General features: G+C 35.8%; 1 protein-coding gene across 2 annotated transcripts in view; it reads right to left on the bottom strand.

The window, feature by feature from the left end:
* Nucleotides 1-2,460: 2,460 nt before the first annotated feature.
* Nucleotides 2,461-26,211, bottom strand: part of RBBP8 (RB binding protein 8, endonuclease) — a 93,639-nt gene continuing 69,888 nt past the window's right edge. For both annotated transcript variants that reach the window (XM_036741240.1, XM_036741242.1), the window contains exons 14-19: nucleotides 24,514-24,628; nucleotides 14,803-14,967; nucleotides 9,853-9,922; nucleotides 7,227-7,323; nucleotides 5,115-5,256; nucleotides 2,461-2,883 (exon numbers count right to left, since the gene is read on the bottom strand). In XM_036741240.1, coding sequence (XP_036597135.1) covers nucleotides 2,786-2,883; nucleotides 5,115-5,256; nucleotides 7,227-7,323; nucleotides 9,853-9,922; nucleotides 14,803-14,967; nucleotides 24,514-24,628 — 687 coding nt within the window. In that variant the 3' untranslated portion in view covers nucleotides 2,461-2,785. The remainder of the gene's footprint in view (nucleotides 2,884-5,114; nucleotides 5,257-7,226; nucleotides 7,324-9,852; nucleotides 9,923-14,802; nucleotides 14,968-24,513; nucleotides 24,629-26,211) is intronic.

The following is a 26,211-nucleotide window of genomic DNA, read 5'->3' as shown; positions in this document are numbered from 1 at the left end:
GAGTCTACAAGATTCTGCATTTCATGACATATTACTTCCCACTTTCTCTTGCAATAGTCTGTGTATTCTGGGAATTTAGAATTCACCTTTCCTTCTGTTAATTTATCTGTTTGTGCAGTGACCTTTTATTGAAATTTTTGCTCTTGAATTCATTTTCTTATTCCCTGTCACTTAATTTCTGGCTCCCCCTCCCCCAACCTTCTTTTGATGGGTACACACCCAAGACTGATCTGCAAAGCTTATCTGAGCCAACATGCATTGGGATATACAAAGTCAACATTAACCTGGGTCTCTACCCTGAGAACACTGTAAGCAAACAGTATAGGCTCCAATTGGGTTTCAGTCCCACTTCCCTCAAGCCCAGGCTAGCAAAGCATGCTGGTCCTTCCCCCAATTCCTCTCTTGACTGACTTTTCTTACAGTTGGGCTGAATCAGTGTCTATATTCTTCAAAATGTTCCAGACTGGAGAAGTGCCATGATGTTTCCAAGACCTAAGTCTAAAAGTCAGTTTGTGTCCCAGGACAGACAATGGAGGCCATTGGGAAAGGAGTGATGAATGTGCACTTTAAGGATTAGAAGTTCAGTGTTACTTCATAAGAAATTTACCTCACTGGGGTTTTGCCTTCTTTGTCTAGTTTTCAGCTGTAACTGTTCAACATCTAGTGGGTAATTCATACGATAAGAAAAAAATTAGTGGGACTGAAAAAAGTGACTAATCCATCATCTTGCCATGTTTCTCTGAATTCTTAGTGTTCATTACTTCTCACTGTAAAAGTTTTCTGTATACAGACATACGTACATACATATAATAATTCTTGGGTAACCACTTTGTTCCAAGTTCTTTCCTATACCAAAGTACTACTATGGATATTTTGACATATGTATGCTTGATTCTATTTTTACTTAGGGTTATGTGTCCAGTAGTTGAGATTACTGGGTCAAGTGGTAAGGCATTTTTTCGCATAATTCCAAATTGAAATGGAAATGGTTGGACTTTGTAGCTCTAACAGTGTTTTATTAGAATGCCTATTTTCTCACAGGCCCTTCAATACTGAGTGCCTCCATTTTTCATCATCTGACAATTTGCAGGGTATGAGGTGAAACTTCAGTTATTTTATTGGTGTGTAACATAGCCCCTTTTGTCAGGGAAGAGAGGCTAAGTTGCTAACATCCTGAGGATTGTATTTCTTCCTAGGGTACGACTAGAACAGGAAAGCAGTTTTGTTGCTAGGGCGAGTTTAAAATTTCTCAAGGATGAGTTAGAGACTTTCACTCTAAGAGGAAAGTACTTGTGCCTATTCCACCTCCTTCCCCCATACTCCCACCCAGACCAATTTTGTAACAGTGTCTTGATAGTTACCCTCCTCAAACCTATATTCTCAGGGAGACTGGAGAGGTGAAAGCTTACAACAGCTAGATAAATTTAAAAAATTTCTTGTCTGTTCCCTCAGGTGACTAGTGAAATCAAAGAGAAAAAACAAGTTACACTGTGAGGAATATGGAGCCTTAACAGGTCACATCCCTTCCCCTGCCTTACTTCAGCTGAGCGGGACTGACACCTACTATTTTATCTTTTCAATTAACACGCATTTTGTTTTTCTCACTCCAATACCCTCTCCTCTCATTTGAGCAAAAATAATTGTTTTTAAAAAGGGGAAATTTTCGTAAGAAATATGCACAAAGTAATTTCCTTCACTGGCTGTGTCCAAAATGTCTCATTGCACATTGAGTCCATCATTTCCTTGTCATGCTTCACTTTCTGGTCCTCTAGAAGTAGAGTTGGTCATTACATTGATAAATATTCTCAAGTCTTTCAAAATTGTTTTTCTTTATATTGCTGCTATTTAAATTGTTTTCTTGGTTCTGCACACTTTGCACTGCATCAGTTCATACAAATCTTCCCAGATTTTCCTGATATTATCCATTTCCTCATTTCTTATGATGGCAATTATATCTTATTTTTTAAAAATGTAACTATTCTTCCAATTAAAATCTATTTTTATGTTGTTTTGTTACATGAGTCTTTCCCCTCACACTTTGATCTCTTTGTGATACAGAAGTAGTATGAGTATCACTGGGGCAAAAGGTATATACATAGTCTAGTGACTTTTGGGTGATAGTTCCAAATCTAGGACCTATTTCTAAGCATGTTCTTTTATTCTATTAAAGACTCCATCTGACTGATCTAATCTTATTTCTCATAATAAGCTGCAGTTACTGCTCCCTTCCATACCCCATCCCAAAATCTTAAAAAACCATAAGTCAGTTATAAACTGGATACCAGTTGTAGCTTGGCTTGTGCATAAGTCTGATAGGAAAGAAGGAAGAAAATATATATTTATTAAGCACTTACTATGTGCCAGGCACTGTGTGTAATTCTAAATTGAAACTGAAAATAGGCATGCATGCGGAAAACTTGAAACAAAACCTTTAAGAAGACTATTTTGGAAAACAGCAAATTGATAACATAAATTTATCACAATTTTTTTTATTATATTTAGATATTACAAAAAACAAAGGATAAAATCCACCCCTTTAAGTTACACAGTGCAAAATGGAAGCACCTCATTGTTTCAAAGGTGCAAAAATCAAGAAAAAAATGCGTAAGCACAATAAATGTACTCAAAATTATTTTAAATAATATTTCCTGATATATTGTATTTAAATGATATATAAATCAGGTTATATAAGATTTGAGAGGGCAAGAAATCAGTTTTTATTCCAACTTTAACTATAAATAAACAAGGAATTTTGTTCTGGCACCTTTTGCAATTTCCTCAATATCTATGTCTTCTGTTCTTTGCTTTTTGGAGAAAACATTGCATTGTAAGGTTGCCGCCTTTTGGGACGTGGACAAGGATCAAGATCTTCCTTAATGTACCCTTAGAAAAAAGAGAACAACAACAAAAAAATTAGGACTTTCAAAAAATAATTCATTGTTAAGAAAGGTACATGCTACTAAAATCTTATGTTATTGGCATTTTATGTTTCCTTTAGCAATTTAGTTCATCAACATTTCTTTTAACACTGACATTCTGAAGTATATTGTATTGTGCCTAATCTTGATGTAGAGGTGGTGGCCTTGGTTTTCTAAAGCTCCACTTACAAAAAAGAACCTCTGGTAGGTCTTGAACCAAGGTGGAAAGGCTTTGAAAATGGGCCTGGTGACAATATATGTCTGTTATCTGAGAACCAGCTTAAGTTCAAAGAAGCATGTCACCAGGCTGACTGAGTTATGCATTTTTTCAGCCAAAGAAACTCTTGAAAACATGTACCAAGTCTTAGATGTCTGAAGTATTCTGAAGTATGAAATACTTAAAGCTATTTGAATTTGCCTATGAACAATGAACAAGAAGAAAAAAGAGCCAGCCAACAACTAAACAAAAAAACAATGAAATACCTAGACTAGCAGTGAGGAACCTCTGGTTCACGGGCTAGGCCAGATTCTTGGTCTGACTTTATTATCACAGAGTCAAAGAATCAGAATTTGAACAGACTCGAGAGGTCATGTAGTCTAAGTAATTAATTGAACATGAATCCTCTCTACACTATCCATTAGGCTTCTGTCTGAAAACCACCAGTGATGGGAATCCCAACACTCTTCTCTGAGGATGCTCATTTTAATAAGAAATTTTTCATTACAATAGCCTCTCTACAAGTCACCTGATGGTTCTATCTTGTTTACTCAAGGCACAAGCAAAATAACTTTAATCCTTCTTCTACATGTAAACTCCTTGAGAGTAGGGATTGTTTCATTCTTTGTACTTGTATCCCCAGTATGTTGGTCTGTAGCAAACACTGATTAATAATGGTCCTTCAAACATATGGAAACTACTTCCCAGTTTTCATACTGTGATTTCACCAATGTAAGGATATCCTTCTCTCTATTGTTATTCAGTTGTGTCCCACTCCTTGGAAAAGATAGCCAGGATCTCACTTTACAAACTCAAACAAAGAAATCATTCCATTAAAGTGATGATGGGATTGAGAAGACTTTTAAGATCTTAAGTCTGTTAACCAGTCTATTGAGCCAAGTTGACAATAAAAATTACCTTTGCACAGTTTTATCTTACTGCTTTGTGGATAAAGCTCTTGTAAGCTGAGCTATACATAGAGAGAATTACAAGAGCCATCAATGTTCATCTATCCCAATCCCTTTATTTTACAGATGAGAAAACTGAAGCCCGCAGAAGTTAAGTGATTTATCAAAGGGTACATAAGTACCAAGTGGTAGGCCTAAGATTTGAATCAAAGATTTCAAATTCTATATTCACTTGTTTATGGAAAAAGTAAACTTTCTGTGCACAAAAACTTAAAAAAAATTTCTCCATAAATGTGATTAGAGACTAGGATACATATTTAAATAAATTTATTCAAAACATTTTATGCTGTTGTCCATAATGAAATCACACTGAAGTTTATAGAATACCAATGCAGAAGGCCTTTTACCTCAGCAATTTGGAACAAAATTCCTGTTAGGTTTCAAAATCACTGCAGATTATGTTGGAAAAGTTGCACTTGATTTGAATTTTAGCTAACTACACTAAAGACACAAAACTATATTAACTCCCAGATACTCTCTTCCTTCATTAATATCCTATTTCAACGCCTTACTGTTGCAGGAGGGGACTCTTTTTTTCGAAGACTGTACTAGTAGACAAAAGGTTGACAATCCTGGTGAAGCTGAAAAAGGCTTCCAGAACGGGCCTAGAGATAACCATGTTCAGAAGAACAACCTAGCTAAGTTGAGAGATTTTTCTGAAAGATTTTTTTTTGGCCACTGAAACTTCTGGATTTTAGTAGAGGACATTTGAGTACAATAGTGCACCAAACCTGGAGTCAGAAGTCTCATCTTACTGAGTTCAAAAGCAGCTTCAGACACTAAAAAGCTGTGTGACCCTGGGCACAGGGTCTTTGCTTCAGTTTTCTCCTCTGTAAAATGAGCTGGAGAAGGAAATGGCAAACCACTCCAGTATCTCTGCCAAGAAAACCCCAAATGGGGTCACAAAGAGCAGGACACAACTGAGCAACAAGGGACAGAAGGATATGTCTACAATGGTGAAATCACAGATTTTTGAAGCATGGAAGGCAAGTGATCATGATATGTTCTCACCTCTGTCCACACAAGTCTGAGTTGAAGGAAACCCAACTTCCCAGAAATTTTCAGGTGTGTTAGGAGGAATGTAGCGAAAACGGTGTCTTGAACAGGAGGCTAGTTTCTTTTCTCTTTCTTCTTCTGGAATATCTGCATAATACTAATAGTAAAGATTAGCTAGTTTTATCCCCACCCCTGAAGTAAGCATTACAGTGTCAAAGACAAATATGGTACCTGTAAGGTACGTAAACAGAATGTTCGAAGTGATTCCTTGGTATAGGAAATGAACATTAGTACAACACTCTTAGTGTTTCGTGTTCTCTGATATTATTTTTAAAATTGTTCAGTTTTAGGGTTGAATGTATGCAATTACTTCCCCAAAAGCTACATAGCTTTCAATGACAAATGAACTCTTATTTTTGAGAAACTGCAATGATAACAAACTTCTCATATATCTGTATATATGAAAACCATATGTAAAATACTAAAAATTCATATGAAAAGATCTTCATTATTTTGGTAGCTTGAAGAATACATATGACCAAAAAATTTATAGTGCGAAAGGGCCTTAGAAATCATTTAGTTCAGGCCTCTCATTTTGCAAACGTAAAAATCAGAGGCAGGACTAGAAAACAAGACTCCTTTCAGGATGATACTCTTTTTACAATCACAAGGAGCTTATGGCATGTATATATTTTTTGCATTTGCATAGATGAGATTTTAATACATAACAACTTTACTCAATGTTCAGAAGAAAAAAAATTATGGGACAGCAACTAAAAGGAAAAATCAAATGGAATGAGAGAAAAACAATACCACTGTATAGAAAGTGTGATGCTAAAGTTTGCCAGAAAGTTACCTAGTCAATTCTATAAATTTTAAGTACTTGAGAAGGTGAGGAAGAGTAGCTCAAAAATATTCTTTAGGATTAAGATGAAATGCAGACTATCCTAACAAAAGATGTTCTCAAATCATGTATAAATGACTCTCATATAGATTTTGTATGAATGGGAGAGAAGGCATATAATGTTGCTAATTTTTTAATGTGTCTTGGCAACTTTCTTTTTTTGGGCATTAAAAATGTCCAAGATTTTTTTCTATGCTTTTGGTATCTTTTTCTCCTTCATTGCCTAGCACATAGTAGGAACTTAATAAATGCTTATTGTATTGAATTTTCCTATAATAAGATGACACCCTCCTTTAAGTTTTGCAAAATATATTACTTAGACTCTCTAACTGGATCACCACAGTATGAACAGGTGTTGTTATCCCCAATTTTAAAATGAGGATATTGAGGTTTAAAGTGACAAAAAGAAGTGCCTGTGATCATACAACTAGATAGTTCTCTCCTGGCTCTGATTCTAGAAGTCTTCTGACCACAGGCCACTGTTCTTCAGTGTGACAGGATAAACAAATGTGTTACTAACTTGATGAAAGTAATGATTCTTAAGATAAAATTCCCTGTCAAGACTCAGTAAGCTTTAAATATACATTTCAGAAAGAGCTGGGTTTAAATCCTGCCTCAGATACTTACTAGCTAAGTGTCCCTGGATAAATTACTTAAAACTCTCTGGGCCTTGGTTTCCTCAACTGTAAAATGAGGACTTTTTCAATTGGGGAGAAGGTTGGAGGAAGAGAAAAGAAATACTTTTTAATTGTAAAATAATTTATATTTTCAAACTCCGTTAAAAACTGAGGGAGTGAAATTTATTTCTGAGGTCCCTTTTAGCTCTAAGGGAAAAAAGATGATAAAGAGAAAGCCATTCATCATCCAAAATAGTAAGGAGCCGCTGAAGTACCAAGTTAAGACAAAACACAGGTTAAAATAATTATATTTGAAATAAAATGGGCATACATTTCTTATTTTTACTTTCCAGATTCACTAGAGGTGAGGCTTAGAAACTGGGTTTCCATGCAGTTGTCACTGCAGCATACTGTCTCAAGTACTTTATTTTTCCTTTCTTCAGTATTTAGTTGCTTCCACAATTCTTAAACCAGGCTAGAATTTTTCCTGGCATAAATATGACTAGGATAAGGTTTTTTTTTTGGGGGGCAAACAGTGGAGACGAACAAAAGTATTAAAAAAAAAAACAACAGAGCAGTGACCAGAAATTTCAGAGGAATACTTACAATTTCACATTCTTTACATGTGTGTCCAAGCAATTTTCTCCTCTCTTCTTTTTTCCGTACCACCTCAATGTGAGGGAAATTTTGCAATGTGGTCTTTCTGAAAGAAAAAACCAGACAGGACTCATGACAAACTCCTTAGTTCATGGTGAGTAATACCCCACAGACTTTAGTTTGGGAAAGCATCAAAATAAATAATAATGGGCATTTTTATAGCACTTTGCTATATGTTTGCAAAACATTTTACATATATTATCTTATTTGTTCAGACAACCGTTGACAAATGAGAATAACAAAATAAGACAATCCTAGCAAAATCCAGATACTCTTTTTATTTGCTCATTTTGCTTGAAGGGAATAATTCATTTCTCCTTCCAGGTATTATAGTACTATAGTGAAAAAGGACAATACTGATGCTGTCCTTTCCTATTTATCCCTCTGAGTGAAGGCAATAATTGGGCTATAAGGTGAAAAATCATTCACTATTAAAAAAGGAATAAAAAAACCCTGGGATTGGAGTTCTATTATGGCCAAAGAAGAGAATGTTGTGCCTAAAGCAATGTATCCGTACAAAATATACAAATTTAAGGCTTATCTGTATGCCTTTTTTTGCTGAAGGAAATACTTCCTTCTTCTAAATTCTTTAAAGTAACATAATTCAAATATCAAAAAAGACTTATCTTATATCCTCTCCTGCAAAAGATGTTCCCCTTTGGGGAGTACTACTAAAGGATAAAAGCCACTGAAGTGTACACAAAGCAAGAAATGGAGTACTTTGGAGGAATAAAAGCAATCCATAAACACAAAAGCATGCATAACTGGTACAACTATATTCTGCTTAAAGAAACCAATATATGTGAAAATCAAAAAATGAATGACAGAGTAGCTTTACATTACAAAAGAATTATTTGTTTTAAGAAGTGAATTCCCTAGTGTGTAAATTAATTCAATGCGAAGTTCTACATGGAAGTTATATGGGATTTCATGCCATCTTGGGGAGGGAGGGAGGGAAGAAAATCTGGAACTCAAAACTATGTAGAACCGTGTGTTGCAAACTAAAAAGAAAAAGAAAAAAAGAAAAAAAATATTGAACATCTTAAAAAAAAAAGGAAGTGAATTCCCAATTGCATTAAAAACATCATTTGGTTTACAGAGTCAATTTTCACATAAGTCAAATATGTTATCTATTTCACAGAAATAAGGTACTAAAATCTAATTCCACAATTAGGCTAATATGTATGTATGTATGTGTGTGTGTGTGTGTATACATATATGTATATCTATCTATCTATCTATATATGAAGCAAGAATTTACTCTCAAAATTATTTTCTAATTGTTCTATTTTCATCATAGGACCTTCCTGCATTTTTTTTCCCATGTCCCAAATCCCTGATACTCGAAACAGTTTAAGAATGAAGAATGGAGATCAAGGAATACAGCTATCACAGATACACCTTAGTACACACATTGCTAGAATTAGGAAGATCTGTGTTCAAATCCTGTTTCTGACCCTAGTAGTTGTGACTACAGGCAAGTTCCCTGACCTTTGGGTCTTAGTCCATTTATCTATAAAATAAGGATAACAATGCCTGTAGTACCTGCCTCAAAGGGTTGTTGTACAGTCCAAAAACATGTAAAACTCTTTGCAAACTCTAAGAACTATACTGCCAGCTATTCTTACTCTTTATTTCTTTCAAGGAACACAAAATGATGCCTCACAGAAGTAACCCTGGGCTCTATTGGAAGGTTATTTGAAAGATATCCTTAATCAGGGAAGTGAAAAACTTTAACCCTACTAGGTTTTCATCCCCTTCTACCCTGCAACTGTGGTTTGCTGGCATATTCAGGTACAGAGGTAGTAGCAACACATGCCTCCCTCTGCCCCACCCCGGCACCTGGATTCCACAGCAGGGATAACCCTTTTAAGTCCCTGAAATTACAGAACACAGTTGGCTAAAATTCTTTGCTTACTGAACAATTCGCCAATAATATATATGCCAAAGTTGTTTTTAGTAGCACACACACTTTTTATGTTTTAAAGATGCTTATTTCCATTTTAATGATGTATATCAGTTTTTTTTTCCTCTCAAGAGAAATAGTATATGAACTGAATGAAAGTATGATTCAATATATAGATTATATGAACTGTGCAGACTAAGAACTAATAGAATTTTAAATTTTTACCAAAAGGTAAAATAGAGATATCAGAGCACACAATCTGGTTACTAAAGGTTAAAAAGTGAAATTTAAAATCCAGAAAGACTGTATCACTGGAGAAAATACCAGACAAATTTTCATACAATTTGATAATCTTACAAATAGCAGTATTTCAAGTCTGAAATACAATCGAATAAAAGATGCCTGGTACCATAATGAAATGGAGAACCACTGCCAGTGCCAAAAGTAATAAACCTTCTCTCCTATAAAGTTGTTTCCTTTTCTCTGCTTGACTTTCTTTCTTCATAATGCTGCCATGAAATGACTAGGATATTTTCTGATAACATCCCTCTTCTTCTTTTATAAATAATGACTTTTAGCAGTTCAAGATAACCTTCTTCCTAATAGAGATAGTTTTGCAATTCTTACAATTACCCTCTGACATAACTCATGTCCATTAAAATGAATTACCTTTCGTCATCTTTAAAATAAGGCTCCACAAATGCTTTTTGTTTGACTTTATCAGGTGTATCTTCATGACCTGCAAACAGAACACACCCATGCATATGACACTGATGGTGGAAATTAGAAGAAATTAATCAAATTCATATCTGTAGAGCTAGATGGCCGATAATGCTACTGAGTCCAATCTCTTCATTTTACAGATAAGACTCAGAGATGTTAAGTGACTTTCCCCAGCTCATAAAGATACTTAAATGGCAGAGCCAGGATTTGAACCCAGGCCTTTACTTCCCATCTGTCCATTTGAATGGGTGGCATAGACTCATGCAAAGTACAAATGGATTCAAATTCCTATGGCTTGGTTCCTTTTTCATCTGCAAAACAGGACTATTATTACCCTATCTCAGTACTCTCATGAGGCTAAAATCAGAAAGTACATGTGAAAGGTTTAAAACCTTAACAAAAATTCTGTAAATTTAAATCATCATCATTTCCTAGTATCACCTATTTGGAAGCAGAAGAAACACACTCTTTTATCTCCTACTCTTGAATCCATTAGTTTTCATAACTGGCATTTAAGATATGTTAGAACTGACATATTCCTCTTAAAAGGGGAAAAAAATTAATACTTTCATCAGGCACATAGAAAAAATTAGTTGACAGAATAAAGATCAAAGTTCATGGACCCTGAATTGAAAGCTTACTATTAAAGCATACCCCTTCCTTAAAAGGTCTATCTCTCCATCATTATCACTAACAAAGTCACTGAGCCTCTCTAATGTTTAAGACATTACATCAGGCATGGGAAATCAAAGAACTCTAATATAAGGCCTTTACTCTCAAAGAATCTGATCTAATTAGGTAGATAAGACATATAAATTTAAACAGTAAAAATATTAATGATACGATAGATAATGAAGGACTTCATATTAAATTATCTTTAGTGTCCTTTCTAATGGCAAAATTCCATGATTCTAAGTAAAGAATACAGCTGGTAAATGAAATGGAAATTCCGAAGAGCTATCACTATGGACTGAAGAAGCTGAGGAAGGTTTCATAGAGGGTAATAACCAAGATGGGCCTTGAAAAACAGAAAGCTAGAGAGAAGGGGAAAAGGCAGGCAAGGTAGAAGAGACAGGGAAGCAGATTACATGATGCAGAGACTGGAGTGAGGAGGGAAAATGAAGATATCTAGAGGCAAGAATTCATATGTAAGGGAAAAGTGGGAGATAAGGGGCATAGGAACTAGAAGGTAGAAGGCTTTGAATGCCAGTCTAAGGAGTATGATCTTCATTCTTTAGGCAGAGAGCTACTGAAGATTTTTGAGCTATATGACTTTTCTGGTAACAGAGCATAAAACAGAATGGAGCAGAGGCTAGAGGTGAAGAAACTTAATTTTAGGCACAAGCTGACAGGAGTTTAAACCATGCTAGCATAGTTATCTCTAATAGAAACAGGGATTGCAAGGAAAGACTGGATAGGAGAAATGTGGTGAAGCAGGATGTGTAAGTGGAAATGTTCAGTAGGCACATCTAGAGCTCACAGAAGTCAAGTTTAGTGATTATAGCCGCTTTAAGAATAAACTGAACATAAAGAAGAGCAGAGAGATAAGGACTGAACTTTGGTGTAACACACATTGAGGGGTGATGTACACAAAGCAAGGGAAGGAAACAGGGCGGCCAGAGAGGTACAACTGAAATCATCACGTATAATATACTGCAGCTGAAAGGGACCTTGGAGATAATGAAATGCACTCTCCTTACGTTGTAGAGAGTGCACCTGGAGGCGGGTGAGGTGACTTGCCTAAGGCTGCCATATTAATAAGTGGCAGGGACAGTAATACTCAAACTCATGTGTTCTGACCATTCCACCTTGACTACTTCAGAAATATGTCAGGAGTAGACTATCAAAAAAGTCAAGGAAGAAAAAGTTACAGTGTTAAAAACCACGCAGAGAAAAGGTCACTGGTGACCTTGAAGAAGATAGTTCTGTCAGGGTAATATGGGTAGAAGTCAGACTGCAGGGCCCTCACCCCAACCCCCACTCTACCAAAGAGATAATAAAGAAATGACAGCACTTGGCATAGATCACACTTTAGAAGTACGGTATAGTAAAAGGAAAAGACAAAAAAACCAAACCCTTTTTCGTTGTTAGTAGTACCTGTTATCACTGACATAGAAAGGTTTGTAAACACACACACACACACACACACACACACACACACACACACACACGAGAAGTAACAAAAGCTTTCAAAAATTTTTCTTTCAAAAAAGGTTTAAATAAACACCATTTCAGTGGGTCATAGGAAAAATGTTTAAACCAAGAGCTAAGACACTGGCAACAACCTGAAAGGAAAAGTGAGAAGCCAAAAGAAGCTTCATAGGTATTACGAATGGGAAATTTATAAGGTTTAACTAAAATCTACCAGATGCCTATACTGTTATTATAGAGAACCATATATCTTATTTTCCCCCCCTACTTCATAGTAATTTATTTTTTCCAATTACAGGTAAAGATAGTTCACTTTTACAAGATTCTGAATGAGTTCTAAATTTTTTTCCTCTCTTACTCCCTCCCCCCTCCTCAAGATGGCATAGCAATCTGATATAGAGAGCCATATTTTTTTTGTTTGTTTGTTTTTTGGCAGGGCAATTGGAGTTAAGTGACTTGCCCAAGGTCACACAGCTAGTACATGTGTCAAGTGTCTGAGGCCGCATTTGAACTCAGGTCCTCCTGACTCCAGGGCTGGTGCTCTACTCACTGCGCCACCTAGCTGCCCCCTAGAGAGCCATATATTTTAAATGATGAGGTAAATGGTCGTAAGTACTAATAAATATTTGAAGAACTTGCTTGAAATATTAACATTTTTTATTTCTCTAGCTTTGCAACAATCTATAAATATATTTTTCTGTGAATGCAAAAGTCAGACAACTTCTGTATTCCACATCTTTGGGCAAATGTTCAAACTTTGGTTTTATATACGGTGTTCCTTTTTCTATCTACATAAAACCCAAATGGCCATTTGTGCCCATGACATGCACACAAAAACGTCTATGGTAGGCATTTTCAATACAAATGTGAAGCGTGAGACATTACTATTTGGGGCTCAGAGCTTTGATCTCTATTCCCTCTGCTTGACAAGTTTAAAGAGAATAAAGCTGTTTTTACTAGCAGCTCAAGTTAGAAACTCTGAATGACTTTTCCTATTAAAAAAGTTACAAATAATGGTCAGGTTATTTCATGCTACCATGAAAAGACTTGTGAGGGACAGCATGGAACAGCAGATAGAGCCAGCCTTGAAGAAAGGCTGACCCGGCTCCAAGCTTTGCCTCTGCCACATGTGCTGGCTCTGACTCTGGACAAGCCATTTTGCTTCTCAATGCTCTGGGCCAGAGGTAGCAAACACATGATTTATGCCTGGTAGCCCAAACCAGCGGAAAATGTAATTGGGAAATATTTAACAAAATAAGTAAAACACAATAAAGCACAGGTAATATTAATGTGTAGTTTTTCTATGTTAATATGGGGTCCCCAGGAATCCTTCTGTATGCTCTCACTTCTATGGCTCTCACTTCTTATTGCATTTGACACAAGGGCAGGTGATTCTCTAAGACATAAGTGTCAGGGGTATGGATCTGGAGTGGTGCAGAGAATTTCTTACTCTGGGAGTTCCCTCTACCAATGAAATCATCAGGCCAGTCCTAATCCCTGTGAAGAGTTCCAAACTTATTAGACAGGTGAACTTGGAAGTCATCTCACCAATCTCTGGGATTCATTCATCAGTTAAATGAGAATAACACTTGAACTGCCTGCCTTAGAGTGTCACAGTGTTGCTTTAAGGAGAACATTTATAGATGATCAAGTCTGTAAAGCCTACGGACTTCTTATTTTCATTTTTTTGGACTACAGAAATATGAACTATGTAAGCTTTTGTGGGATGATCTAAAAATTGCTCTGTATTTTTATGGGAAAACATGTTCTGAGTTCCAAACAAATGATTTAAAAATGAACTTCTGAAATGCAGCCTACTGCATGTAAATTAGATGCCACCTGCTGATTCATCAGCTTCTTTTAGAAAATTAAATTTTAAGATGTCTTTAATTCTGTCTCCCCTTCTTATTCTCTCCCTTTCCCCTTTAATTAGGCATGAATCTTCAAAATATATTACTGGGGCTTAAGTATGTTCTCAATTATTCAGAAAATTTATGTTAAGTGAGGTCTGAGTCTTATCCTACCATGGGTGCCTTCTTGCTCACAAAAGCAAGATACTTGCCTGTATCTTAGTGATTATGCTTGCCTGATTTTGGAGAGAAATTCTTTTACAAAAGAAACCAGTAATTAACTCTGACTTGTGAAAGAACCTTTTCTTTAAAAAAGATGATCCTGTTAGTACCCACACTACTTTCTGATTGTTCTTGGCAGAATAGCTTAACAAAGGTCTTGTCTGAATAGCTGTAAATGATTCCGCTTGGTTTGATCCCATATTAGATTGTAGTTCTACTGCCTTAGAAAATTCCAATTCAGACTATAATTTCATTTAAGTATAATAGTCCTCCTTTAACATTTATCCCACCTATGTAAATGTCACCTGAAAAAGATTCTAAGCCTACCTGCACCCTTAACTACTTTAAGTAATAAGGGTATCTGAAATGGGAGAAGACAGGTCTAAATTACTTATCTTTTTTTCTAAATTTTTTCCCATTCCCCTTCCTACTCTATAACTGTTAATTTAGTTTCAACATGAAATTTTAATTAATTTATTTTAAAAATCAATTCAAATGAGAGAAGTGAAAACAACTAAATGAACCACTGTACAAGCCTCTTTTAATTAGAATGATCATTTAATTAGCACATTAACTTCCAGCAGGTCTAGTCCTGATTAAGAAGGTTGCACTACAATTTTCATGAACAACTGATTAAAAGACAAACTACACTTTAAAGGACGAACACACTTACTGTTTTGCTTCTTTGCAGCAACTGATAATTCTTCTTCATCTTCTACTTGGAGATTTTCTTCTGGCTCACATAGTGGAGAACTATCTGCCAAATAGGATTCATATTCTTCACGTGTTGTCTGGTCAAACAGTTCAGATAGGCTGTCATTCACTTTTCTTTCTTGTTCTATGGAAAAAATAAGTTGTTTTTGGGCAATGAACAATTCATACATACATAAGTATAAGGGTCAAGGAACACTAACTCTGAATGCCATGGAGTTACATCAGATTTACAAAAGAACCTGAAGTTTTACAATGTGGCTACAAAATGTCTCAGCTATATTAAAAATAACTTCATTTTAAAAATAGGGACAATTATAAAATTTTGATAGTTTTTTTCCTCTAAATTACTAGCAATGTGGTTGGTTAGTGTGAGTAGGCTGTAACATATAACAACTGAAGAAATGAAGAAGAGGAATAAAAGGAGTAATCTAGGAACTAAGAGGCTGGCTGTGTGTCAAGGGCAAGAGATGACAGGAGGAGAGCCTAAGTATTCCATTGGTACTCTGGTGATGTCATATGAAAGAAAGGATTCCAGCCTGTTAGGTGGAACCTCTATGGCAAACTAATGGAAGGTCATGGTAAAAAGTCAAATAGGATGGGCAGACCCAGATGCATAACACTCAGCATTGCTGGAGGGCACTTCCAGATGAAGGAGATCAAAGATCCATTCAAGATTTTTTTTTTAAATGTAAAACATTTCCATATTAGTCATTTTGTATACAGCTTGAATAAAAGAAAAAAATGAAAGAAAGTAAAAAATAAGACGCTTCAGGCTCTATTCAATCAATATCAGTTCTTCCTTTGGAGGCGGATAGTATGCTTCATCATTAGTCCTTTGGGAACGTATTGATGAGAACAGGTAGGTCATTTACAATTCTTCAACAGATAATGTTGCTGTTACTGTGTACAATGTTCTCCTAGTTCTGTTCATTTCACTATGTATCAGTTCATGTAAGTCTTTTCCAGGTTTTTCTGAAATTACCCTGCTTGTCATTTCTTATAGCACAATAATATTCCATTACAATCATTTACCACAGCTTGTTTAGTCATTCCCCAGTTGATGAACATCTCTCAGATTTCCAATTCTTAGCCACCACGAAAAGAACTACTATAAATATTTTTGTACAAATAAGTCCTTCTCCCTTTTCTTGGATGTCTTTGGGATATAGACCTAGCAATGTTATTGCTGGATCAAAGGGTATACACAGTTGTACAGCCCTTTGGGCACAGTTCCAAATTACTCTCTAGAATGGCTGATCAATTCACGACTCCACCAACAACATATTAGTATACCAGTTTTCCCAAAACCCCTCCAAAATCCAGCATTTTCCTTTTTTGTTGTATTAGCCAATCTGATAGGTGTGAGGTGGTACCTCAGAGTAGTTTTAATTTGCATTTCTCTAATCAATAGTGATTTAAAACATTTTCATGTAACTATAGCTTTGATTTCTTCATCTGAAAACTGCCTGTTCATACCCTTTGACCATTTATCAAATGGGCAATGACTTGTATTTTTATAAATCTGACTCTGGTCTCTATATATTTGAGAAATGAGTCCTTTATCAGAGATAACTGTTGCAAACCACCCCCCGCTCTGTGCCCCCCCATTTTCTGCTTTCCTTATCATTTTGGTTGCATTGGTTTTGTTTGTGCAAAAGCTTTTAAATTTTATATAATCAAAATATCTATTTTACATTTTGTAATGCTCTATCTTCTTTGGTCTCATAATCTTTCCTTATCCATAAATCTGAAAGATAAACCACTCCATACTATGTTAATCTGCTTATGGTGTCATCCTTTATGTGTAAATGATGTACCCCTTCTAACCTTATCTTAGTATACAGTCTGAGATGTTGACCTACACCTACTTCCTGCTACATTGTTTTCTAGTTTTCCCTGTAGTTCTTATCAAATAATGGATTTTTGTTCCAAAAGCTTGAATCTTTGAGTTTATCATATACTAGGTTACTATGGTCCTTTACTATAATGTAATTTGTACCTAATCTATTCCACTGATCTACCATTCTATTTCTTAGCCAGTACCAGACTGTTTTGATAACTACTGCTTTATAATGCAGTCTGAGATCTGGTAATGGCAAGATCACATTCTTTCATATTTTTTTTTCATTCCTTTTATAACTTTGAGGTTTCTTCCCAAATGAATGCTATTATTTTTCCTAGCTCTATAATTTTTTGATAGTTTGGTATGGGAATGAATAAATAGATTAATTTAGGTATAACTGTCATTTTTATTATATTGGCTCAGTCTATTGACATTTTTCCAGTTGTTTAGATCTGACTTTATTTGTGTGAAAAGTATTTTATAGCTGTGTTCGTATAGTTCCTGGGTTTATCTTGGCAGGTAGACTCCTAAATATTTTATATTATCTACAGTTATTTTAAATGGAATTTCTCTTTCTATCTCTTGCTGCTGAGCTTTGCTGGTAATATATAGAAATGCTGAAGATTTATGTGGGTTTATTTTATATCCTGCAACTTTTGCTACAGTTAATTATTTCCAGTAGCTTGTTTCAGTTGATTCTCTAAGTATACCATCATATCATCTCCAAAGACAGTTTTGGTTATTCACTGACTATTCTAATTCTTTTAATTTCTTTTTCTTCTCATTGCTATAGCTAACATTTCTAGTACAATATTAAATAAGAGAAGTGATAATGGGCATCCACGCTTCACCCCTGATTATATTGGGAAGGCTTCTAGCTTATCCCCATTATGGATAATACTTGCTTATGGTTTTAGATAAATATTATTTATCATTTGAAGGTAAGGTCCCTTTATTCCTTTGCTCTGTAGTGTTTTTAACAATAATGGGTGCTGTATTTTGTCAAAGGCTTTTTCTCCATCTATTGAGATAATCATGTGATTTCTGTTGGTTTTGTTACTCATATGGTCAATTACACTGATAGTTTTCCCAATATTGAATAAGCCCAGGATTCCTGGTATAAATCCCACCTGGTCATAGTGTACGATCCTTGTAATATACTGCTGTAATCTCTTTGCTAGTATTTTATTTAAAAAATTTTCAGCAATATTCATTAGGGACATTGGTCTATAATTTCTGTTTCACTTCTTGGTTTAGGTATCAGCATCATATTTGTGTCATAAAAGGAATTTGGTAGGACTCCTCCTTCACCTGTTTTTCCAAATAGTTTATATAGCACTGGGATTAATTTTTTTTTTAAGTATTTGGTAGAATTTGCTTATGAATCCATCTGGTCCTGGGGATTTTTTCTTGGGAAGTTCACTGATGGTTTGTTCAACTTCTTTTTTTAAGATTGGGTTAAGTATTTTATTTCTTCTGTTCATTTGGGTAATTTGTATTTTTGTAGATATTTATCCATTTCATTTAGATTGTCAAATTTGTTGGCAAATAATTGGGCAAAATGGCTCCTAACAATTGTTTTAATTTCCTCTTCATTGGTGATGATTTCAACTTTTTCATTTTTGATACTAATAATTTGGTTTTCCTCTTTCCTTATTTAAATCAAATTAACCAATGGTTTATGTATTTTATTAGTTTTTTTCATAAAACCTGCTTCTAGTTTTACTAGTTCAATGGTTTTCTTACTTTCAATTTTATTAATCTCTTTTGATTTTCAGGATTTCTAATTTGTTCTCTAATTGGAGATTTTTAATTTGGCCTTTTCCTAGGCTTTTTAGTTGCATGCCCAATTCATTGATCTGCTTTTTCTCTATTTTGCAGATGTAAGCAATTAGAGATATAAAATTTCTCCTAAGTACTGCTTTGGCTGCATCCTATAAATTTTGGGATGTTTTCTCATTGTCATCATTTTCTTTAATGAAATTGACTGTTTCTATGATTTGTCCCTTGACCCACTTATTTTTCAGCATTTAATTTCCAATTAATCTTTAATCTCTCTTTCCACTGCCATTACTGAAATTAACTTTTATTCCATTATGATCTGAAAAGGACAAATTTACTATTTCTGCTTGGTTGCAAGGGTTTTATTTATATGGTTAATTTTTTTGTGTAGGTGCCATTTACTACTGAGAAAAAGGTATATTCCTTTCTATTCTGATTCAATTTTCTCCAGAGATCTATCCCTTATCTAATTTTTCCAGAATTTTATTCACTTGCTTAACTTCCTATTTATTTTTTTGGTTGCATTTTTACCTAGTTCTGAGAGGGAAATCTGAGGTCCTCCATTAGTATCATTTTATTATTTATTTCCTCCCATAACCCATTCAACTTCTTCAAAAATTTGGATGCTACACCATTTGGTGCATACATGCTGAGTACTGATATGACTTCATTGTCTATGGTACCTTTCAACAAGATATAATTTCCTTCCTTATCTCTTTTAATTAGGGTCTGTTTTTGCTTTTGCTTTGTCTGAGATCATGATTGCTACCCCTGTTTTGAAACATCATAAATTCTGCTCCAGCCCCTTACCTTAACCCTGTGTGTATTGCTTTGCTTCAAATGTGTTTCTTATAAACAACACACTGTAGGATTCTGGTTTTTAATCCATTCTGCTACCCCCTTCCATTTTATGAGTGAGTTCATCCCATTCCCATTTATAGTTATGATAACTGTGCATTTCCCTCCCTGCTATTTTACCCTTCTCTCTCACTCTCCCCTACCCTTTCCCTCCTCACAAGTCTTTTACTTCTGATCACAGCTTTTCCCAATCTACCCTCCCTTTTATCCCACTTCTCCCTTCTATTACCCCTGTCTTTTTTTACTTCCTTATAGGGTAAGACAGATTTCTATATACAATTCAGTATGTATGTTATTCCCTCTTTGAGCCAATTTTGATGGGAATAAGGTTTAAGTTTTGCCCACCACCCCCCTCCCATTATAATAGCTCTTTCATGCCTCTTCTTTGTGGGATAATTTACCCCATTCAATCTTCCCCCTCCTTACTCCAGTGCAATTTTCTTTCTCACACCTTAATCTTGTTTTTTGTTTTTTTTCCTGATGGGGGCATCATTCCATCAAAGTTACCTTATATATCCACACTCTATCTATATATACTCCTTCTAACTGCTCTTATAGTAATAAAGCTGAGTTACAAATATTATCTTGCCATGCAGAAATAGAAACCATTTAACCTTATTGAATTTCTTATGTTTTCTCTTTCTTGCTTCATTTTTACCTTTTTATATTTCCCTTTAGTCTTGCATTCGGAGGTCAAATTTTTAATTCAGCTCTGGTTTTTAATTAGGAATACTTGGAAGTCCTCTCATTAAATATCCATTTTTCAAGATTATATTCAATTTTGCTGGGTAGGTGATTCTTAGTTGTAATCCTAACTCCTTTGTGCCTTCCAGCATATCACATTCTAAGCCCTCCAGTTCTTTAATGTGGAAGCTGCCAAATCCCATGTAATCCTGACTGTTGCTCCACAATATCTGAATGGTTTCTTTTTGGTTGCTTGCAGTACTTTCTTCTTGATCTGTGAGGTCTGGAATTTGGCTATGATGTACCTGGGAGTTTTCATTTTGGGATCTCTTTCAGGTGGTGATTGGTAGATTCTTTCAATTTCTATTTTGCCCTGTGGTTCTTACTATACTGAGGCAGTTTTCTTTGATAATTTCTTGAAAGATGCTGTCCAGGCTTTTTTTTTCTTTTTATCATGGCTTTCAGGTAGTTCAATAATTTTTATATTATCTCTCCTGGATCTATTTTCTGGGTCAGCTGTTTTTCCATATACTTTCCTTTTTTATTTTGTTTTTATCATATCTTGACATCTCATAGTTATTAGCTTCCACTTGCTCAACTCTAATATTTAAGGAATTGTTTTTTTCACTGAGTTTTTGTACTTCCTTTTCCATTTGGCCAATTCTAATTTTTTAGGGAGTTATTTTCCTCAATAAATTTTTGTATCTCTTTCTCAGTGCTACGGATTCGTTTTTCATGATTATCTTGCATTACTCTCACTTCTTTTCACATATTTTCTTCTATTTCTCTAATCTGCTTTTTAAAGCTCTTTCAGGAATTCTTTTTGGGCCTAAGACCAAATTACATTTTTCCTTTGAGGGTTCATATGTAGGCATTTTGACACTAGTGTCCTCTTCTCAGTTTATACCTTGGTCCTCAAGGTCACCATGGTAACTTTCTATAGTCAAGTTCTACTTTTTGCTAATTTTTTCTGCCTTTTTTATGACAAGTGTTTTTATGTGAGAATTGGGCTCTGATCCTGCACTGTCAAGCTTTGTGATGGAGCTCACATTCTTACTGCTGGCTTTCACTGGGCTTCAGGGCTTAGCTGCTTGCTTTCACTAGAGGGAAAGTTACCCTTCTGACTTGTACTGGGCTGGAAAGGGGTGGATGGGGCAGCACCACCTTTCTTCTGGGTTACTATTGTAACAGTTTTTCTGGTAACTGGGCCTGGAGGAGAGATCTTGTTCCTTGTTTGTCCCAGGGGTGGGGCCCTGCTGATAGGTTGCTATGGAAACACAGTCTCTCTGCTGGCAGGCCCCAGGGGTTGGGGTGGGGGGTGTCTCATTGTTGGCCAGCCAGGAGGCAGGGCTTCACTGCTCATCAGCAACCAGGTCAAGGCCTTTCTGGTGTCTTGTGCTGGGGTGGGGTCACTGGGGAGTAGGGGGTGAGGACTGCTCACCTGCCCGGGGGGGTGGGGGAGACTGCTGGTTTGCAGGCTTGCTGGTGGACTGTCCTAGGTTTGGAACCTTGCTACAGGCCCCCTGCTGTGAGGTTAGCCGCTGCTACTGTTGCTCTTGGACTTCAGTCCAAGCTGCCTCCCTGCTCCCAGATAAATTGATGCAGTTTTCTAGTTTGGAGGTGAATTTGGGAGAGCTTCAGAGGCTTCCTTACTCCACCATCTTGGCACTGAATGCCCCCATTCAAGTTTTAAATTACTAGCTCACGTCCAACGTATGTTGTCATTTCCTTCTCCAGCTCATTTTACAGATGAGGTACTGAGGCAAACAGGGTTAAGAGACTTGTCCAGGGTCACATAGCTAGTAAGTGTCTGAGGCCAGATTGACTTCAGGCCCTGCACTCTACCCACTGTACCACCTAGCTGCCCCCCAAAATGGTTGGACCTGTACACAACTCCACCAACAATGCATTAGTGTCCATACTTTTCCACAATTCCTCCAATATTTGTCATTTTCCTTTTTGTATATGTTAGTCAATCTGATAGGTTTGAGGTGGTACCTCAGAGTATCATAATTTGCAATTCTCTAATCATTAGTGATTTAGAAGATGCTCTTCAAAATTACTCAAAAAAAGTTATTTTAAGTGTAGACATGGTTTACTTCTAAAATTTTTTCTTAAAGTCACATTTTATAAGAAAAAAAGTAGACAACTGCCCAATTTGTTCTATTTCCAATTCGAATACGGTTGACTCATGGCAACATTTCTTAAGTAGCCTTCATTCAATGAAAAAGCCAAAAGTAACCATGCTTGAAGTTTCCAGACATAATCGAACAAGAAATTTAGGCCAAATGAAATACTGGCAGATGCCTAATGTTAAAAATATTCTTTAACATCCTACCTAAAGTGGCCCAAAATATGCTATTGGGTGGAGAATAACTAATTCTAACTTCAAACAAGGGAAACTACCTTCCCTTGAGCCATGCTTGTAGCCAGGAAGACTTGAGTTCAAACCTGCCCTCTAACACTTACTAGCTGTGTAACACTGGGCAAGTCACTTAACCCTGTTTGCCTCAGTTTCCTTATCCGTAAAATGAGCTAGAGAATGAAATGGCAAACCATTCCAGTATCTTTGCCAGGAAAATCCCAAGTGGGGTCACAAAGAGTCACAAACTACTGAAATGACTGAACAACAGACTTTAAATATTTTTGTTCTAAAGATACATTTGATACATGAATCATGAAGATTGCCATGCTCATGAATTCGTATTCTTACTATCAAGTAATATAATTATTAAATCTTATTATCAGAAGAGACCTTAGAGAGTATGAAAGTCAGTCTTTCACCAAACGTAAGAATTTCTGGGCAGTTAGGTGGGACAGTGGATACAGCACTGGCCCTGGAGTCAGGAGGACCTCAGTTTGAGTCCAGCCTCAGACACTTACTACCTGAGTGATTCTGGGCAAATCACTTAACCTCAATTGCCCCCCCAAAACAAATATAATAATTTCCTGTGTGTACTATCTCTTATGGTCACTGCTTAAACATTTCCAGTGATGGAGAGTTTAATACTTAAGACATCTATTTTTGGCTGTTGAACAACTCCAGCTGGAAAGTTCTCCCTTATATCACATTAAAATTTACCTCCCTGAAGCTTCCATTGTCCAGTCCTAGAATTCACCTTTTTGTAACTACACAGTTATCCACTAATGTTTTAATATGACACAGCCAAAATGATTACTTAAAACCTGAACTGACACATTCTGAAAACTCTCTGCTTCTCTGGTTATATAATCAGCCTTTAAATCAAAATTTTTAAATACTTACTTAGCCTTCTGCTCTAGGCAACTAGATAGTAGATATCATACATACAATTGGCTATTCTCTAGCAGGAGATATAGAGTTGCAGACATAAGCAAATATTACAAATTTACAAATTCTGATTTGCTCAGGTAGATGGTTTGGGGAGATAATGGGTGAGATATGAGGGAACATGAAAAATGAGCAAGACTCTAGTTGCTTGTTTTTTCTGCCTTAAGTAGAAGATAGAGAATCATGTGGAATCTGACCTAGCTTTAGAACCCCCAACAAGTTGTTAATAGCTCAGTAGCTCTACCAATAGGTATCCTTTTTTATTCCTTACCAATATATCAAAGGAGGGCATGAATATGGTTTCAAGCAATGTATCTCTCCTTCTGCTTCAGTGTGAGATGTCTGGGAGCCTTTAAGTGGGGGCTATGATGGTGGTGGTAGCAGTGATTTTTGGCCATACTATCTTCTTAATGACTCACTTGCTGAAATGGCAGTGATGTACAGGAAAAAATGTAATGATCACCACTCTTCCTATCTCATCCATTCCAAAAGATCAAAATGTTTCAGGTGAGGAGTTAATTAGCTCCACACCAGAGTTTGGAGACTTCTAATCTAGCCATTCTTCTTTTCTAGAGAAGTAGGAAAATGTAACTGGAGAAAGATAAAGGAATGAAGCACCTTCCTTAGAATGTTGGCTCACTTACAAATGGCACAGTGGATAGAGTGTGGGGCCTGGAATCAGGAAGACTTTAGTTTAAATCTGGCCTTAGACATTTATTAGTTGTTAAGTCAATTTGCCTCTAACTCACACAGTAGGTGCTTCATAAACGTTTGTTCTTTTCCCTGTCAGGCTTTTTCAAAAAGTAATTTTATAATATTGTTTTAATCTACAAATAACATATGCTTCTAATATATATTAAGAGTCAGTTTTACAACTCTTCTTCAATTCTTCAAAAGGCTCTGAGTAATTTCTTAAAAAGCAATGCAATAATTTTGGGTTCAAACATATTTCTTCAATGAAATCTCCCAAATACTTTCTTTTGGATATGACTGAGAGAATATATAAACCAAAAGAAAATAGAAAAAAGGTTTATAGTGATGTGGTGAGTTTTTCTTCATTTGTAAAACAAGCTGACTAGACATGATGCTCTTTATGGTTCCTTTCAGCTCAAATCCTATAATCCTGTGATCATGCAACATGAATGCAACTGTAAATCCTTTTTTAAGGCCCCTTCCCCCAAATCAAACCTTACTTGGACTTTTCTCTCCCTTCTGCTCTTGCTTCTTGATTTTTAAAAGCACAGTTTCACTAATCAACGTACAGTCCATGTCCATAGTCTCGCCTCCTAATCTTGATTGACTACCATCCTGAATAAATATAAAAAAATTCACATTTTCGTTAATTATCCCTTTAAAACTTGTGAAATGTATACATAGCTTACATTTATGACAGATACGTTGTTTACCAACTCATAAGGGAATAAGACCCCTAGGGATTTTATGAGTAATAGGTACCTATTTAATTTAAAAGGTGCCTTTTACTGGTAAACCTAAGGTTCTCCTGCCTTATCCTTTCTCATTTACCTCAAAATCTGGTAGCTGTTGCGGACAGCAAGAACATAGTGAATACAACCTACTTTTGTTTTTTAAATTTCTCTAGTAATTAAAATAATCACATACAATCTTACAAACTAAAAATAATTTCTTAAATGACACAAAACCCAAGTATAAAACAAAATGATGAAAATTTTTTATTCCTGATTTTTACTTTGAGCTTTTGTATTTGCAGCATTTGATACTGGTCAACTAAAAGATATAAAATACTATTAACAAGTTTATCTTGCAAACTAATGAAGTAATTTTTCTAAAATTGCTGCTTTGTGACCTAATAATAATGGTTCATTTATATGTCACTGTAAATTTTGCAGAGTACTTAACTTGCAACAACTTGTTAAGTAGGTAATGGATATATCTTTTCCCATGTTGTAGCATGGGCAACATTGGATTTGGAGTCAGAAGACCAGGGTTCAAATGCCAGTTATAGTACCTGTGTGACGGTGGACAATTCACGGCCTCTTTGGGCTTGCATTTTCTTTTATATGAGGGGGCTGAACTTGATGATGTCTGTCAGATAGTCTTTGCTAGCTCTAAATCCATAACTCTATGCCCTGAAATGGCAGTGACTTCCTGAAAGTGACACAGTTGATGTCTTAGGTGGGATATAATAAGCCCAGGGCTCTTGACTCCAAATTCAGGATTCTATGCCAGTATTTCACTTGCAAAGCTACATTGATGCTTTTTCAACACAGGGATTCTTAATACACTGCAAATTGTTCTTTCACATGTCACCCAATTTAACTCATGGACACAGCACAAATTACGTCATATAGCTCTTATTTTTCCTATTTTAGAAATTCATTCAATGAACAAATATGTGCCTTCAAAAAGCACATACTGTACTGGGGAAGAGGACATGTTCTCAGATAGATAGATAAGAGAATTTGAGAAGAGAGCATTAACAAGGTGGGTAGGGGTTTTCAACCTTGTGTTATGGGCCACTTTGGTTGTCTGGTGAAACTGAGAGTCCTTCTCAGATAGGATTTCAAAAGAATGATACTGAAAGGTGGTTATCAAAAAGTCTTAAAAAAAGTTCATAGACCCAGGTTAAGAACCCTTGAACTAGGAAAGTTTTCCCACAGGTGGTGACATTGAATTGAATCTTGAAGGAAGATAAAAATTTTAAGAAGCAGTTTAAGTGATATATTATAGGCATGAGGGACAACTTGTACAAAAACATGGCTGGAAGGAGGAGAAGAAATACCAAGGTTCAGCAAGAGCATTTTGGAATAGAGGAGGGTGCTGGATTTGAAATCAGGGGACCTGGGTTCAATTCTCAGCCCTTAACTTCTCTGTTTCTCAGTTCCAAGGTACCAAAGTGTCAAGTAAGCAAG

This window comes from Trichosurus vulpecula, chromosome 1 (assembly GCF_011100635.1).
Source record: "Trichosurus vulpecula isolate mTriVul1 chromosome 1, mTriVul1.pri, whole genome shotgun sequence".
Lineage (NCBI taxonomy): Eukaryota > Metazoa > Chordata > Mammalia > Diprotodontia > Phalangeridae > Trichosurus > Trichosurus vulpecula.
This window is presented reverse-complemented; position numbering and strand designations above follow the sequence as displayed.